Here is a 15,702-nt window from a genome sequence, read left to right on the forward strand (position 1 = left end):
CTTGTCACAGATTTAGTTCAAAATTGCACTAAATCAACGACGAGTAATATGGGTCCGAGGGAGTATTTAAATTGATGGGCAAAACAAAAACTGGTAGTGACCCCTCCCATGTCTTCCCATCGTGAGCTCATGTCCTTAATTGCATGAAGTAAATTAATATGGATTATGTAGGCGACATCATTAATCATGCACTGTTGGAGAAGCTAGCCGCTGCTGCTCCTTCTTCTTCCTCCTGGAGCTGCCTCACGTTTTCTGCCGCGGCAGGAGTCCGCAACTCTTGTTCTTCTACCTCTAGCTGCAGCTCCCTCTCTCTCTCGGCAACACACGAACAAGAAAAGAATCATAGAGTTATTTTTGACAACAGGCTGCCTCTCACAGCCTGTCTTTTCTCCTTCCTTTTCTCTCTTCTTGTTACCAACACAACCGAGATTACAATACCTTATATAGGCACACGCACAGGGAAGATCACAACAATCACGCCCTGATTTTGTGCCATAAACACCACGCGTGCACCATTCCCGGAATCCCTCCTGGACCTACGCACATGACTCGGCCATACGCCTAACAACCTCTCCTAATCTCCTAAAATCTCTCCAGTTGTCCGATACGTTGGCTCTTCTACTAGAATCAATCGTGCCACTTCTCACGACACCTTCAGTATCTCGCTTCGTGCATCGCATATCACGGTGCCACCTCAGCATCTCGCCTCATCGATCTCCAGCCCAGGAAACCGAACGCCTAAACTACATGCATAAACGAAAACTAACATCTAAATACAAAAATCAAGATTAAAGCTAACATGCACATCATGGTCCAAGCACATTGTTGGATCATCTCCAACTATCCACATCACGCCCTCGAAGCACATTGTTGGATCATTTTCAAACACTGGCCATGAGAGTGCAAACACAAGAACATAACTTGTCTACTCTGTTGTTCTCATCCAGTAAATTGCCCAAACACATATGCAAGGGCTGGGGCAACGGAAAACGACGAGCCTAAGGGGTTTTAGCTGATACTCCACAAGTTCAACAAAACTAACGAGTGACGAAACCCCTAGAAATTAATTGCAAGGTTAGCCCAATTAGCTTTTTTTTGGCACTCAAGTCCCTGCCAATTGTTTTGAACCATTATTTGAGAGACGGCACCGTCCCATTTTGAATTTCTAACTCATGCAGCTTCACAATTTGATTTGAAATTTTCAAGGGAAAATTAAGAAGACATCTAAGATTTCCTGTAAGAATCATTGATTTTTTTCAAGAGACTTTCAAAAATAAAAACCTGTTTTGAGTTTTGAACTCAAACGGCTCGGCTTGGTTCAAGCTGACGGGCAATGACTTGAACCATGTCCCAAAAAATGCTTGTGAGTATGACACATGGGCATGAGTCACTGATTTGGCTAAACTTGTGATTTCTGGGGTTTTGTTACTCATTAGTATTGTAATTGTGCGTATTAGTTAAAATTTCTTGGATTTGTGGTTATCGGTTTCCCGAGCCCTTATTTATGGTTTTGGTGCAATTTACTCAAAGACGGAAGAACTAGATGTGGAAGGTCTATTTTCATAGATTCGATTAATTATGGCGAGTTAATCGTAGAAATCAAGAGGTAAATACATCCCTGGTCCTACTTTTATTGTCGCGGTGTCAGTTTAGTCCTAAAATTATAAAACTGAACACTTTAGTCCTAATTTTATGATAAGTGGTGCACGCAAGGTCCTAAGCTCACTCGGGCGCGTCTGACTCACCTACGTGGCACGTTAACCGCGTACATGTCGGCTCAGGGGCGTTTGGCGAGAGTTTTGCCGCCGCGAAGGTTGGGATTTTTTTTTGTGCAAAAAACGCCCTATAAAAACGTGGCCATCTCTCTCTGTGTTTCCTCTTCCTCTCTTCTCAGTCGTCGCCGCCGCCATGACAACGAGGTTGATGGCCAGCTCCTCCGTGTCGGCGAAAGGGAAAAGGAGGATTCAGCCCGTCTTGCATCAGATTCGAGGCCTTCCTCAGATGCTGCCCTTCCTCTTGTGAGGTGCCTGTGCCGTGATGTTTTTTTCTGCAAAAAATCCCAACCACCGCGGTGGCAAAACTCCCGCCAAACGCCCCTGAGCTGACGTGTACGCGGTCAACATGCCACGTAGGCGAGTCAGATGCGCTCGAGCGAGCTGAGGACCTCGCTTGCACCACTTATCCAAAAATTAGGACTAAAGTGTTCAGTTTCATAGTTTTAGGACTAAACTGACACCGCAACAATAAAAGTACGACCGCGGGTGTATTTATCTCTAGTTAATCAATATATTGTCCATTTTTTTTGACAAAGGTATTTTTTGTTTTTATGCAACTTGTAGTGTGTTTCTTGCATTATTTTGAAGTAAACTTCACAAAATCACACATTTTGTGGCTAGTATTTCAAAGAACCACGGTCGTTGCTAATCTTCTCACGGAACCACCACTTTTCGAACGGGTATACTAAATTAGGACACTTCGCAACGTTTCTGACACATAGGCCCCTCATGTTATATGACATGTGGTCGGGCTGGGCCGTTTTCTTTGCCACATTAGATGCGGACCAAACAATGTGACAGACAAACGAGAATTTTTGGTGGCACATGAGCTAACGAGGTCCAGAATATGAAACAAATGATATGGACATTTTGCCAAGTGGCATGTGATAGAGTAAAATGCACCAGAGGTCCCAATTCTTTCGCAAATGTCCCAAGTTAGTCCTAATTCTTTAAATCTGCACATTTTAGTCCTAAAACTTTCGTAAGTGATTCATCCCAGGTCCCTTACTCGCTCTGGCACGTGTCGTTGTGGTTGTTCGGGCCCACCCGTCAGGTGCCACGCGGACTGCTCTTTTGCAAATAACCCCTTCACTCTTTCTTTCTTCTCCCTCGCGAGCCCACCCCATTATTCCCCTCTGCTCCTCTCTCCTCGCGTGAACCCTAACCGGCGGTGGGTGGAGTTCGGCTCAACTTCGTCGGCGATGAAGAGAGGGAGGAAGGGAGCAGCACCGGCGCCATCTATAGAGCTCCCTACATGTGTTTTGCTAGTGACTTGCCCCTGCTGCCGCGTCCGACGCGTCGTCCGCCTAGTCTCAAAATCGGAGCAAAATCCGAGCAGGGTGTTCTACAAGTGTCCTAACCACAGGGTAAGAGAAGTCAATCTTTAATAATCTGCACAAATTTAGCTTGGATTTGTTTGCTTTGTGCTGCCGGCCGATTTGAGGAGGGGGCTCATCTGAGCATGTTGAAAATTTGAATTGGGCAGATTGGAACTGGGGGTTGCAAGTTTTACTATTGGGAAGATGGTGAAGATTCCTATCTTGATTATCTGTCAAGCATTGGTATGATGATTCCAAGCACTTATTGGGGTGGAGAGATTGAAGAAGAGGAGCTGAAGGAGGAGCTGAAGGTTGAGCTGAAGATGCAGAAGCAGCAGCAGTTGAAATGGAGAATTCTGAGATAAAGTTGTTGGTGGAGAAGATGGATGCTTTGGTTGTGATCTGTAGGATGACTTTATGTGCTTTTGTAGTCTTTGTTGCACGGTTGTTGTATGTGGTGGCTTAGAAATAAGAGTTATTTCAAATGTATGAACTTTGGTTTGTAATGAATGAAATTTGGCTCCTTTCTGTCAGCTCAGTGGTCTCAATTAGAGAGCTTTCTAGCTATGGTGAAACTGTGAGGCATTGCATTATGTTATTTGATGTGACTCAAAATTTTGACAGAGTTCTGTTTGTATTTGAATGAAAATTACAGGAATTTTTGACGGCATTTCAGTATCAAACAGACAACACAGCGGGAAATTCACAATGCAAAGTACTTTCATCAACATCCATAGTCATTCTTCAGCATCCATCGGTTCACATAGCAAAGTAAAGAGTAAGTACCAAAACATCAAAGAGTACTCACAACCAAAACACAGGTTCACTTGGTAGAACTACAGGAACATAAGTAGCAATGCAATACAGTTCACTTTGCATTGCAGTTCACTTAGTAGAACTATAGGACCATAACTAACAACTGTCTGTCCAAAATGTGCACTACCAGTCTGTCTGTCCAAAATATGCAGCTTCGTGTCCAAAATGTACTCCCCTTCTTGAGGTTCTTCTAAGGTCACTTGTTTTCTTTTGGTTTTGGTTTCCTTCTCTTCTGTCCTGCTAGACCAAGTGTCCTGGTAGCAGTGGTGGATCTTAGCACAGGAAGTGCTTCTCTGCAGTTTGCAATGAATGTACTCTCTAGAAGAGGGCCTTATTGAAATGCATACCTGTGACAATATTTGTAGCACTGAAAGGTTCTGGGGGAGAATTCCATGGAAGTCAGTTGTTCCAGACAAAGCAACACTTGGGCTTGTTGATGCCTTGCAAGAAATGTTAGATATTAATGATTTGTCATGTTTGTGCAAGAGAATTAGTATTGATATACATGAAAATGGAGATCATTTTACCTGGCAGCTAGAACTAAGGTTTTTCTTGAGAATCTGCTTCTTCTTCCTGGTAGCTGGAGCATTTGCAGGCTGAGGAGCTAGAGCATCTGCAGGAATTATACTTCTTCTGACAGGTAGTTTTCTCTTCTTTGAACCAGCTGGAGCATTTGCAGGCTGAGGAGCTGGAGCATCTACATCATCTTGGGCTTGCTGAGCATCAGCATCTTGGGTATGTTGATCAGCAGCATCTTGGGCTTGCTGAGCATCAGCATCTTGGGTATGTTGATCAGCAGCATCTTGGGCTTGCTGAGCATCAGCAGTAGCAGCAGTACCTCTTCCTAATTCTGGACACCTCCTCTTATTATGTCCAAGTTGGTTGCATGCACTGCAGCGTGCAATAATGCCATGCATGCTCATCCTTGTGCCCTGCTCCTCCTCTACAGGATTTTTCCTCCTTTTCAGGCTTGGTGTGCCAACAACTTTGTTATATTTTGGTGGTAGAACTTCAACCCCATTCAAACTTTCCCATTCTGTGGGATCTCTGCTTAGCGTTATGACGTCACCATATGCCTGCTTAAAAGCATCTAGCCGGTAGCATAGTGATACCCTTGTTTCAGGCTTGATCCTTTCATGCCTTAGACAAGAAATGCCATGCCTACAAGGTATCCATGTCAGCTGCCAACTCCTACATGTGCACTCCTCCTTCATAATGTCCACTGTATATTGCCCAGTCAAGCCAGTAACTTGAAACACTCCTTTGCCAGCAGGTAAGCAGACACAGTTGTTTGCCATATCAGCCTACTTATCTAACTTCTTTCTAATCTTTGGGCATATGTTGCCAGCCCACTCCTCACACTCTTTGTTCTTAGAGTAAAACCTTGTCATGAGCTTGTTTTTTATCTTCTCTAGCATGCTAAGTATTGGAAGTTCTCTAGCATCAAGTATGTACCTAAAGAGAAATTAATTAAGACTTACTTGTTGAACACTTCACAATTGTTATTCAGCAGCATGTCAGACTTGGGGAATTCACTGAAAAATGATCTGCACCATGCACTAGGTTCAATTGCCTCCAAATAGGCATGTGCAGCTTCATCTCCTCCATATTCCTCATCCAGTCAGCATGAGTGTATGACCTTGCAATGGCCCACAGTTTGTTCTTGAACACATCACCTTTCCATTTTTTGGCAAAGTTCTGGTGAAGATGCCTCACACAAAACCTATGATGTGAATCTGGAAAGAGAGCATTCACAGCATTGATCAACCCCTTTTGCCTATCACTCATGATAGTCCATTGGCTTGCGTTCTGTATGCCAAGGTCCTCAATCAATGTCCTCGAAACAATTTCCAGGTTGGAGTATCTTCCACCTCAACAACAGCCATGGCCGCAAGGAAAATACAGTCATTTGGATCCAGGCCCACTGCTGTCAAGAGCTTCCCACCAAACTTTGTCTTCAGGTGGCAACCATCAATGCAAATTATGGGCCTGCAGCCAGCCAAGAACCCTCTCTTGCAAGCATCTAATGACTTGTTACATGGTACTGAACTTGCCATCTAATAGACTAAGGAACATGGTTGATTCAGGATTTGATCTTCTTACCTCAGCTGAATAGTCCCACAACATGTTATATTGCTTCAACTCATCTCCATGGATCTTCTTCATTGCTAGCCTTCTAGCTCTTTGCAGTTTGCTTCTGAATGGTGTCATGTTGAAGTCTAGCCGAACTATTCTTGCAAAATTCTTAAGAGACATCTTATCATTTGCCCTAAAGGACTCAATATACCTAGCAGCTAAGTACTTTGCAGTGAATTGCTTCAATTCCCACTCCCTTGAGCATGTGTGCTGGCCAATAAAGTTCTTCACAACCCAGCTTTGAGTCCTACTGTCAAGGGCAGCAAACAAGAACCAGCTGCAATCTTCATCACAATGTGCCCTAATCCTTTGCTTGTCATTCTTTGCATACTTGATAGGGACTTTGTTGTGAATTATGTACTCTTGTATTGCCTGCCTTAGATGCCCAATAGTTGGAAACACCATGCCTAAGTGGAAATTGACAACTTTCATATGTTCAGCTTGAATTTTGTCAGCTTAACTTTCTTCTTCTTCTTTTTCTGTCTGTTTCCTGCTGCATCCACTACTATAACTTCTTCATTTTCTGATTCATCATCTTCTGGCAAATCCATTTCCTCAGAATCATAGTCACTGTCATACTCTTCTTTAGCCTTCTTCTTTCTGTCAGCACTCTTATCATGCACATCATCAACCAAGTCATCAAATAGATCATCATCATCTTTCCCTATCTCATTGTCAGAGTCTACCCAGTCTGAACCACTGTCATCTGAACTACTTCCATCAGCATCTACATCTCCATCTGCTGATTCAACATTTCTTCTACTCCTGTGCATAACATTGTGGTCAGGCAATCTCTCTTTCCCTTTAGCTGCTTGGCTACTTTGTGCATTGTTCATGCCTAGTTTCCTTGGACTCAAGACATGAGGCAGTGGTGATGAGCCAACAATGCAAACGTCATTCAAACAGAGGTTGCTATAAAGCTCATCTTTATGGTCAACATAGAGTGAGAAAACCATAAACTTTGGAACAACCGAAGCCATTGCTAAAGTGTCTGCATCACGGTCAACAATGCGTAATCCATCACCCATGTTCTTCCCAGGAAGAAGCCAGTAGACCTTACACTTGTTGTGAATGTAGCCCAACTGTTCTAGGAAGTCCTTAATCCAAAGAGGTGACCAAGTTTCAACTTCACATCCATCAAACCAAGCAACACTGCCATCTACATAAGACTTCTTCGCCCCGAAGCCACAAAAGAATCCCCCATGACTGATGCTTACAAAGAACAGCGAATCACTTGGTCCTAAGCAGATAAATGACAAAATTTGTGCTCAAAATCATACCAAACTATTTCTACCTATCATCCATTTAACCCCAAACTATTTCTACCTATCATCCACTACAACTAATTCATACTAATTTACGCGAAAACAGCAATGGAGGTTAGGTTAGGGTTTCCGCCAGGCTAGGGTTTTATGTACCATACAGAGGCTGGCTGGCGCCTGGCTCCCGGCGGACTAGGGCCATCTCGGCGGAGTGGCTTGCGTCGTCCACCGCCCGGCAATGGCGGTTTCTTCGCCGTCGCATGCGTCGCCGTTGGGTCGCCTCTGCGTTGCCGAGAAGAGGAACAGAGAAGGAGAGGTGGGGCTCGCGGGGGAGAGAAGAGGAGAAATGAGGGGGTTATTTGCAAAAGAGCAGTCCGCGTGGCACCTGACGATCCACATTCAGTGGACGAAAATGAAAGAGTAGTTTTTTTTACAGCAAAATAACATACAAATCCTAAAGCCGGTGGTTTCTTCGCCCTCCTAGCGGCTCGCACGTCGCTTTCACGGTTATTGTAGCAATGATATAATTACGTAATTACGGTAAATGCCACCGCCGGTTATTGTAGCTACAGATTTTTTTTTTGCTTGAGCCGACCCTCTTCCTCTCGTCCTCCCTCGGTACCTCCCAATCCCAGTGCTCCCCCGTCTCTCTCTCTCTCTCTCTCTCTCTCTCTCTCCCGTTTCCTTAGGGTTAGGGCTTGCCATCGCCGCCACCTAACAATTCCGCCGCCGCCGCCGTCCTGCATCTCATAAGCGACTGGTTTTCTGCATCTCATAATCCTCGGTGGTGGATCTGTGGCTGCTCGCTGTTGTTGCTGGATTTGGGAATCTGAGTGGCTGCGGGGAGGTATGGTGACTTTTTCATGCCTGTCTTTTGTGGGTTTCATGCGGTTTGTTTTGCGAATGAGTTCGATTGTTGATGTGCCTCTGTCGGTGTTTGTAGGAATTTTATTCCGGTGTGGTTTCTCCTTCTAATTGTGTGTTTGTTTCTAGTAGAAACATCTCACCGTCTCAAGGATTGGACTGGTTCACTGGCTTCTTGCTGGCGGCCTGCGCGAGCTTTATCTCTTCCTCCTTCCTCGCGGAGATCTCACGGAAGCATCATGTCTCCTTCTTCCTCGCCGTCCTTTGCCTCCTTGCCACCAGTGGCGCAGGTGCGGCCGCCGCCGGCCGATTCTTCTCCACTTCTCGAGCCCTCCGAGATGGGCTAGCAGCACAAGCATCGTCAGCCATGGAGTCCCATGGCCCACAACCATCGCCTGATTCCTCATATTCCACCGCCAAACAGCAGCAACATCGCGGATCTCGAGGAGGAGCTGAGCAGTGTGCTGATGCGGACGACGGGACAAAGGAGAGGCTAGCTGTTGGGGTTTCGATCTGCCTTTGCGGGTGAGCTAGTTTGGTAATTTCTCCTTTCTGTGTTGGAATCAGAGTGTAGGATTTTTTTTGGATGCAGTGTTCATCCGGATCTTCTTTCTGACGATGTTTTTTCTCTGTCATGCAGGTAGTGCTCTTACTCTTTGAGATTAATTTGAAGTGATCCTTGATGCTTGCTAACATGTTTGCAGAAGAGTCGCATGCATTCTTTTGTACTCCTGATGTCCTGCGTCATTTATTTATGTATATTTTGAACAATGTGATGACCAATCTTCTTGTATCAAAACCTTTTATTTCTTTTGCAGGCTGATGTTGCGTTTGCTGCAAAAGAGTATTACATATTGGCTTCTTTCTACGCAAAGGTGCATATACTGCTAATTGTGTTCCTTGGTAGGCATTCATACCATTTTTGTTTTCCTGTTCATTGAGATCATGATGTTTGGTTTCAGATGAATTAAATCTTGTCATTTGCGGAGATCAGTTTAAAGTTTATATCTGTGGGTGAGCACGTAATTTATTGAAAACTTTCTGATGCAGTACTTTTTGCTAATCTTTCTGGAATTCTCTGATTAGTCAATCGGATGGTGAGTGCGTAATTTACTGAAAACTTTCTGACGCAGTACTTTTTTGCTAATCTTTCCGGAATTTTCTTATTAGTCAATCGGATAGCGTTGACAATTTCTGTGAGAGCTATTGCTGGTTGGTTTATTCATTGTATATCTGATCTTCGCCATATTTCTTGTTCGTTTGTAGCCTTGCAGGTTGTTGTCCGTGATTGGCGTATCGGTTGCTCTGCCGTAATTGCATTGGTCTGATCGTTATAAATAAATGTCAGTTGAAGTTCAGAACCTTTTTTGGATTGCAAAAATCAGGTTAATAGTCATTTTTGGATTGCAGCACTAGGTTCTTTTTTATTTTAAGAAGCAACTGTTGTTGTTTATTCAATTGAAGGAGTAACAAAATACAACAAAAGAACAAGATACCAGCAGAATACGCCATCTGGCAACTCAACATGTGACCCCAATGGTGAATTGGTGATATAGCACCATTGAATTTCACTGTAGAGATATATTGCTATTTATCCGTCATAGATAGAGAACCTTCCTGCTTCTTAACATCTTTCTCTAGGGTAGATATTCTAGGTATTTATTCAGTAAGAAACTAATGTAGGCTAACTGTGACATGCACCTGAATTTTCTCATGGCATGGGGTGTACTTTTTTCTTCTTTTATTATTTTCTAATTTATGTTCTTCTGCAAATTTCAAATTTCAGCTCCTGCAACGCCGGGGAAGACCTCAAGATTCATGACCTCCCAGTCCTACTAAAGAGAGGAACTATGCAACTCTTTCCTTTTTCACAACTCTGGGTATAAGTGGTATGCATCATTAAAGCGGCTTGTGTTGTTTTGCTTTTTGGATCCAGGTTTGCTATTGCTATTGCCACCAATTCCTGGCAGTGGTCTTCCTGTGTTGACTAATGAATATATTTCCTATTTGAAAGGTACTGCTCATTATCTGTATTTTCTATTGCGCATGTTCGCACTTCACCTTTTGTTGTCTGTCCAGTTAGCTATCCTGGGAGAGATCTTATTGTGAAGGGCTTGACTATGCTCTGCTTTTGTCTGTCCAGTTAGCTCCCCTAGGTGTCTTTGCATACCTTGGATGTAACAAATTGAGGTGCCCCAGCCGGTATAGATCGAGCTACAGTTTTGTTTTAGGCTACCTCATTTCATCGAACACTTTCTTCTCTTTTTTCAATCTGATTGGTTATCTCACCGTGTTGCATTATACATCTTAGAAATAATGATGATCAGACTTTACATCATATCAGGCTTTCTTCTCTTTTGTCTGTCCAATTAGCTCCCCTGTGTGTCTTTGCGTATCCTACAAAACATTGTGCTACATATGTAAATAGAAGAAGAAAGAATGCTTACTACACGAGTAAGCAATTCATCAAAAACTTGGAGACACAAAGGAACAACAAAATACGACCGAAAAATGTGAAAGACAAGCATTCAAGAGTTACATGAAAAAGTTAGTAATTGCAAAGACGTTGACCAAAACTATGTACATACTAGATGTTTCTATTATTCACGATGGCAACAACTTGTAACACAGAAAAGGTCTGATGCATATTACTCTTCAGAATAATAAAAAAACGCATCAAGACGATCGCACGAGCCACGTATTCAGTGAGGCTCCACAATGAGCAAACAACGTCAAATAAAACGGAACTAACATCTCGGTCAAGCAATTGATAGCATGTCGATGCCGCCACAACATGTGCCCGCCTAATCCCATGTAATCCCACAAAATTCGTAGTTTTGTGAAATTTAAGAGTTTTTTTTTATGGACGATTGAATCTGTACAGACAGATGGGGCCCGCGTCCCAGCCCATTCTTTTGTTCCTCTTCCCCGATCTCGCATCCCTCCTGCTCTATTCCCTCCCTCCTCATCCCGCGTCGGCTCGAAAGTCGAAACCCTAGGCCAACCACCCTCCTCTAGCATACAGACTCGAACGGAGATGTATGCGGACCAGATCTCCACCGGCCGCAAGCGCTCCGTCCACGAGCGCCTGGACGCCGACCTCCCCTCCGGCCGTGGCGGCGCGGACGCCGCCGGCCGGGTCCGTCACGCCGTGTCCAAGAGGTCAGCTCAAGCTCCACTCCGACCTTTTCCGTCTATATCATTGCTAGGGATCCCTCCCCCGTCTTCCCTGTTGAACAGAGTTCTCCGCGTCCTCCCGAGTTGTGCCTAACATAGGCCCTTCGCGCGCGGATGGCGATGTTCTCCTATGCTCTAGCAGTCTGGATGCTCGATCTGTAACCTTAGCTCGGCGGTTATCTCTGTGCGCTCGTATGTGCTTAGGATTGACTGAAATTAGGGCGCAGTGTATATTAGGATGCTCCACTGAAGCGTGGTGCCTATAGATTAGCGATGATTGAGGTGCTGGAGAGTGGATATGAGCTTTGTGGCGCGTAATTTGTTTTACCATCTGAGTGATGGAAGTTGTGGTGTATAGCTTCGTTGATTTGACATAGTAAATAGCTAAATATCAAGGTCTGCATCAATGCTATGTCAGTGTATCCTGGGCATTGCAGCTTAGTTTTTTTCTTATGAATTTTGTTCTCGTCTTCGGACCTAGTTTGAATAAAGGGGTTGCTTTTATGGGTTTACCTGAGCATTTGTGATTCCATAATTTGGGCACGACAATATGGAGTTAGCTTGGGCCTTGATTGTTCATTTCCAGTTCCTGATCTCACCCACTTTGACAATTGTGCCATTTTTTCAAACTAACTGACATCTTTAGTTTGTAGTGAATATTGTAAGTAATTCTAGTCAATATGCCTATAGGAGCTAGAAGCTAATGGGATAACTTCGTAAATGCTGTGTTTTACCCAATGTAGCAGTAACAGAGTAATCTGTTGAACTCAGTTATGAACTGTTGGATATCAATCACCAATGCCTTGTTATGATTTTTCTAAAAGAATAGTTTGTTATTGCAAACAAAGGACTCTTAACATTTTAGTCTGGTAGGAGAATCAAGGATGAACACAATGTTAGTTCACTTCTTTTTCTCATGTAAAACTCATACTGGGTAGAAGTTTGCTGACATGAGGCATTATGTGTTTTAAGCCCACATTTTAAAAGAAGGGTGATGCTCTTTATTAGCATGACTATCGTCTATCATAAAGTTACCAGGGGATCTTTCTTGGTTTGATCACAGAATATTCTTGTGCTCTGTTAACCCACCCCACTAGACTGGCTAATTTCTGGAATATTGGTATTCTTGTCTTATACTCTTATCTGTAGGCAACGGCAAGCCGATGAAAAATGGAAGCATGATCTTTACCGGGAAGATGATAGATCAGCATCAAGTAATCTATTTGTTCATGTACCTTAGATGAAGTCAGGCAGGCTACCTTATTCTAGTCCCATTTAACTTTTATTTGTCTGCACATTGTCTTAAGAATCAATTGATCCACGGGATTTGCGATTCAAGCTTCAGAGGAAAAGCTCCCAGCAAGGGTTTGCTGGCCAAAAGGGTACTGGGGTACGTGATCTACGTGAGATGCTATCTGGAACAATGCACCCACAGCCATCAAACGCTGATCCTCGAAAGGCGAAACCTGTACCGGAGGTTGTGAAAGTCACAAGGCGTGAAACTGTCGACGAAAGGCCTGTACGCCAAAGTAAGAAAGTATCAAAACCATCTTCATCGAAGAAGGCTTCTCAGCCAAAGGTATGTATTATATTGGTAATAGATCCCACTACATAGTCGCCTGATTTCTCTGCTATCAACATGCACCTGATTCCACTTGCTCTGTTCTTCAGTTCTTGGTGATTAGCTTGAATCTTGAAGCATGTATTGCTGGAATCTGACATTATTTTTAATTGATGTACACTTGTCCAGCATAAAATTTGCAGGAACCCTTTTGAAAAATGTTGTGCTGTTATGCTATTTCATTTAGCTCACTATGTTTATCTACTCCAGACAGAACAGCATTAATATTTGATCTGGGTGATTTTTTTGGCTACATAGGATGCAGCCTTGATATATTCATTTTTGTTTGCGTTACTTTTAATCTCTTCCATTTACATTTCGTTTCCATTTTTCATTATAATATTTTTTCCTATTAAGTTTACTATGATAATTATTCTTCAGCATGTCCTCGGATGCTTTATGCTGATCTTGTACTTTAAACTCTGAGAGACCCCAATAGCATCTGCCGTGTTGGCATAGGTACTTCTATAGCTGGAAACTCATGGATGTGTCGTATCTCCTGTAAGCAAGATTTCGTGTAGGGGTGTGTAGTTGTGTACCCAAACTTATATGTATGGATAGTATGTTCAACAATTTTAGAGACAGCCAATTAGCCATAATATAAGCTTTTAAGGAAGGCTTTAGGATGCTTTAAAGTATGCATTTTGTTCTGCATAGGAGAAAGCAACAGTTACAGTAAATCATCTGTTGATGGACCGTGCTACTTTTCGATATGAAGAATTTGTAACGAGGGGCAGTTCAATTGTTCTGTTCGGAACCTTTTGTCCTACTAGTTAACCAACAGTGAGTTCAATTGTTTCGAAACCTTTTGTGAGTGTGGCATGCTGACCAGGTACTTTGGAATACAAAGTTATCTCCTCTAGTTGTCACCTGGCCACATATATATTGAAATTATTCAACTTTGGCTTGCGAAAAGTGTAGAATTGTTCTTGTAGATTCAGCCCTGTATATCGTATAACTGCCTTTGAATTTTACAACAAATTTTGATTTTGTCGTGTGTGGGTTAAGATGAGTGTTCTATGTGGAACATGTTGTAATTATGAAGGTTTCATATATCCTTAAATGCACATGATGAACTTAGTTAGTTGGAGAATGTGCGATATAATTTTGTTTAATTTACATTCCTGACTTGTTTTTTGCATTCTGAACCCACATATTTATTTTTGGAACACTTGTAGGCTGAAAGTCCACTTGACAGTTTTCTGAAATCACTTGGACTAGAGAAGTATTCTATTACCTTCCAGGCAGAGGAGGTTTGACTATTTCCCTAAATGTCTACATTGTTTTCTTGTATATGTGATTCACACTTGTTTTGTCTTATTAGGTTGACATGGCAGCCCTACGTCACATGTCTGAAAGTGATCTCAAGGCTTTGGGCATCCCGATGGTAGGTGCATTACATCATCTCACATCTTGAATTTTGTCAAAATCAGTTTTTTTTGGCTTCTCACATCCGTCCTATCAAGAGTAATTGATAATTGAAGATTGCGGTTCGGGATACTAGTTCTTTTTTTGGGGGGCAAGTTTTGCATAAACTTTAATCTCAGCTATTAAAACACATCCTTTTTTTATGAACTAAAACAAAACACATACTCACAAGTAGTTTTAACATGAGCTGGGATTATTCTAATGAGGAATTGGACTGCCTCTAAGAAAGGATATAGCTCAGACATGATTAACGTCATATCTTATGCAAAGTAACTATTTTCCAATTCTGCATTATTTTGTAATTTGATTTGAGGTGCAAAGTTGTAACTTAAGTCGGGTGTTCTTTCAGGGTCCTAGGAAGAAGATCACCCTTGCCTTGGAATCCAGAGCTTAGGCAATGACGACAGAGTATAATGTAGAAAAACAGGGAGATGTGGTAGGTTTTGCTCATTGAAGGTTCGGCTCCGGCATGTCTTGGAAAGGGTAGAGGCACAACAATGTGGGATCTTTTGTAATGCATGTTTGTGTCCGCATAAGCATGCATCAACCAGGTTTAGGTTGTTTATAACAACGTGGTGTGCTGGCTATGAAGGATGCTGCTGTAAGATTATTAGTCTGCTGTTATTTATTTGGTCAGCATGCTGGCCAGACCAGCTGATTAACTGATGGGCCGGGTGCGCTTGCTGTACACACTTGCTGCTGAAGCTATGCCAATACTCATTACTGTATACTTCTGTTACTTCTCCCATTTCATTGGTCGGATTCATTAGGGACTAGGCTCTTTTAGGATCATATTCCAGCGCCGCGTTCCTCATTGGGTTTTATATTTCTGTGTTCTCTGATCGGTTTCATGTTCAGGCCATTGTTTGGAATGTTGGGAGATTTTCCAACTGTTGTGAAATTCCAGCATGTCAATCTAGCCTCACAGTCTATATTAAGGCAATGATGCCTCCTTTTTATTAGTTATAATAAGTGGAGCTTGTTCTTCGAAGAGTTATGAAGAACAAATGCAATCTTCCGTTTGACCCATGCAGCTTCTTCTAAAGAGTGGAGTATATAGGTTTTGGCGTGTCCGAGCTCTTGATGTGATGTCGAGAAATGGCGGCGACTTCTGGTTTCTGCGTTTGGTCTCCTCACTTTGTGTGAAGCAGTGCCGATGCAGGTGCGAGGTGGTCACGCAAAATCCATCTTCTTCGGTGGTTTAGAAGCGACAACGACAAGCTCCATTGAATCGTTATAAGGTTGGTCAATTTTTTTGACTGTCAACAAAAATTATCTCTATCTTTCCTACTCCCTCTGTATGG

The 15,702-nt window shown here is 42.8% G+C and overlaps 2 protein-coding genes across 2 annotated transcripts; one reads left to right on the plus strand and one right to left on the minus strand.

The window, feature by feature from the left end:
• Nucleotides 1-5,214: 5,214 nt before the first annotated feature.
• LOC104585551 lies at nt 5,215-6,451 on the minus strand. The gene is made up of 3 exons (XM_010242474.1): nt 6,014-6,451; nt 5,484-5,608; nt 5,215-5,365 (listed from the first exon to the last, which is right to left on the minus strand). The coding sequence occupies exons 1-3, from the start codon at nt 6,449-6,451 to the stop codon at nt 5,215-5,217; spliced, it is 714 nt and encodes a 237-aa protein (XP_010240776.1).
• A 4,652-nt stretch (nt 6,452-11,103) lies between these two features.
• Nucleotides 11,104-15,146, plus strand: LOC100828445 (ankyrin repeat and SAM domain-containing protein 6). Its single transcript, XM_003579542.4, has 6 exons — nt 11,104-11,334; nt 12,499-12,563; nt 12,657-12,928; nt 14,149-14,223; nt 14,295-14,357; nt 14,748-15,146. The coding sequence occupies exons 1-6, from the start codon at nt 11,210-11,212 to the stop codon at nt 14,790-14,792; spliced, it is 645 nt and encodes a 214-aa protein (XP_003579590.1). The 5' UTR covers nt 11,104-11,209; the 3' UTR covers nt 14,793-15,146.
• The last annotated feature ends 556 nt before the right edge of the window (nt 15,147-15,702 follow it).

This window comes from Brachypodium distachyon, chromosome 5 (assembly GCF_000005505.3).
Source record: "Brachypodium distachyon strain Bd21 chromosome 5, Brachypodium_distachyon_v3.0, whole genome shotgun sequence".
NCBI classification, from domain to species: Eukaryota; Viridiplantae; Streptophyta; class Magnoliopsida; order Poales; family Poaceae; genus Brachypodium; species Brachypodium distachyon.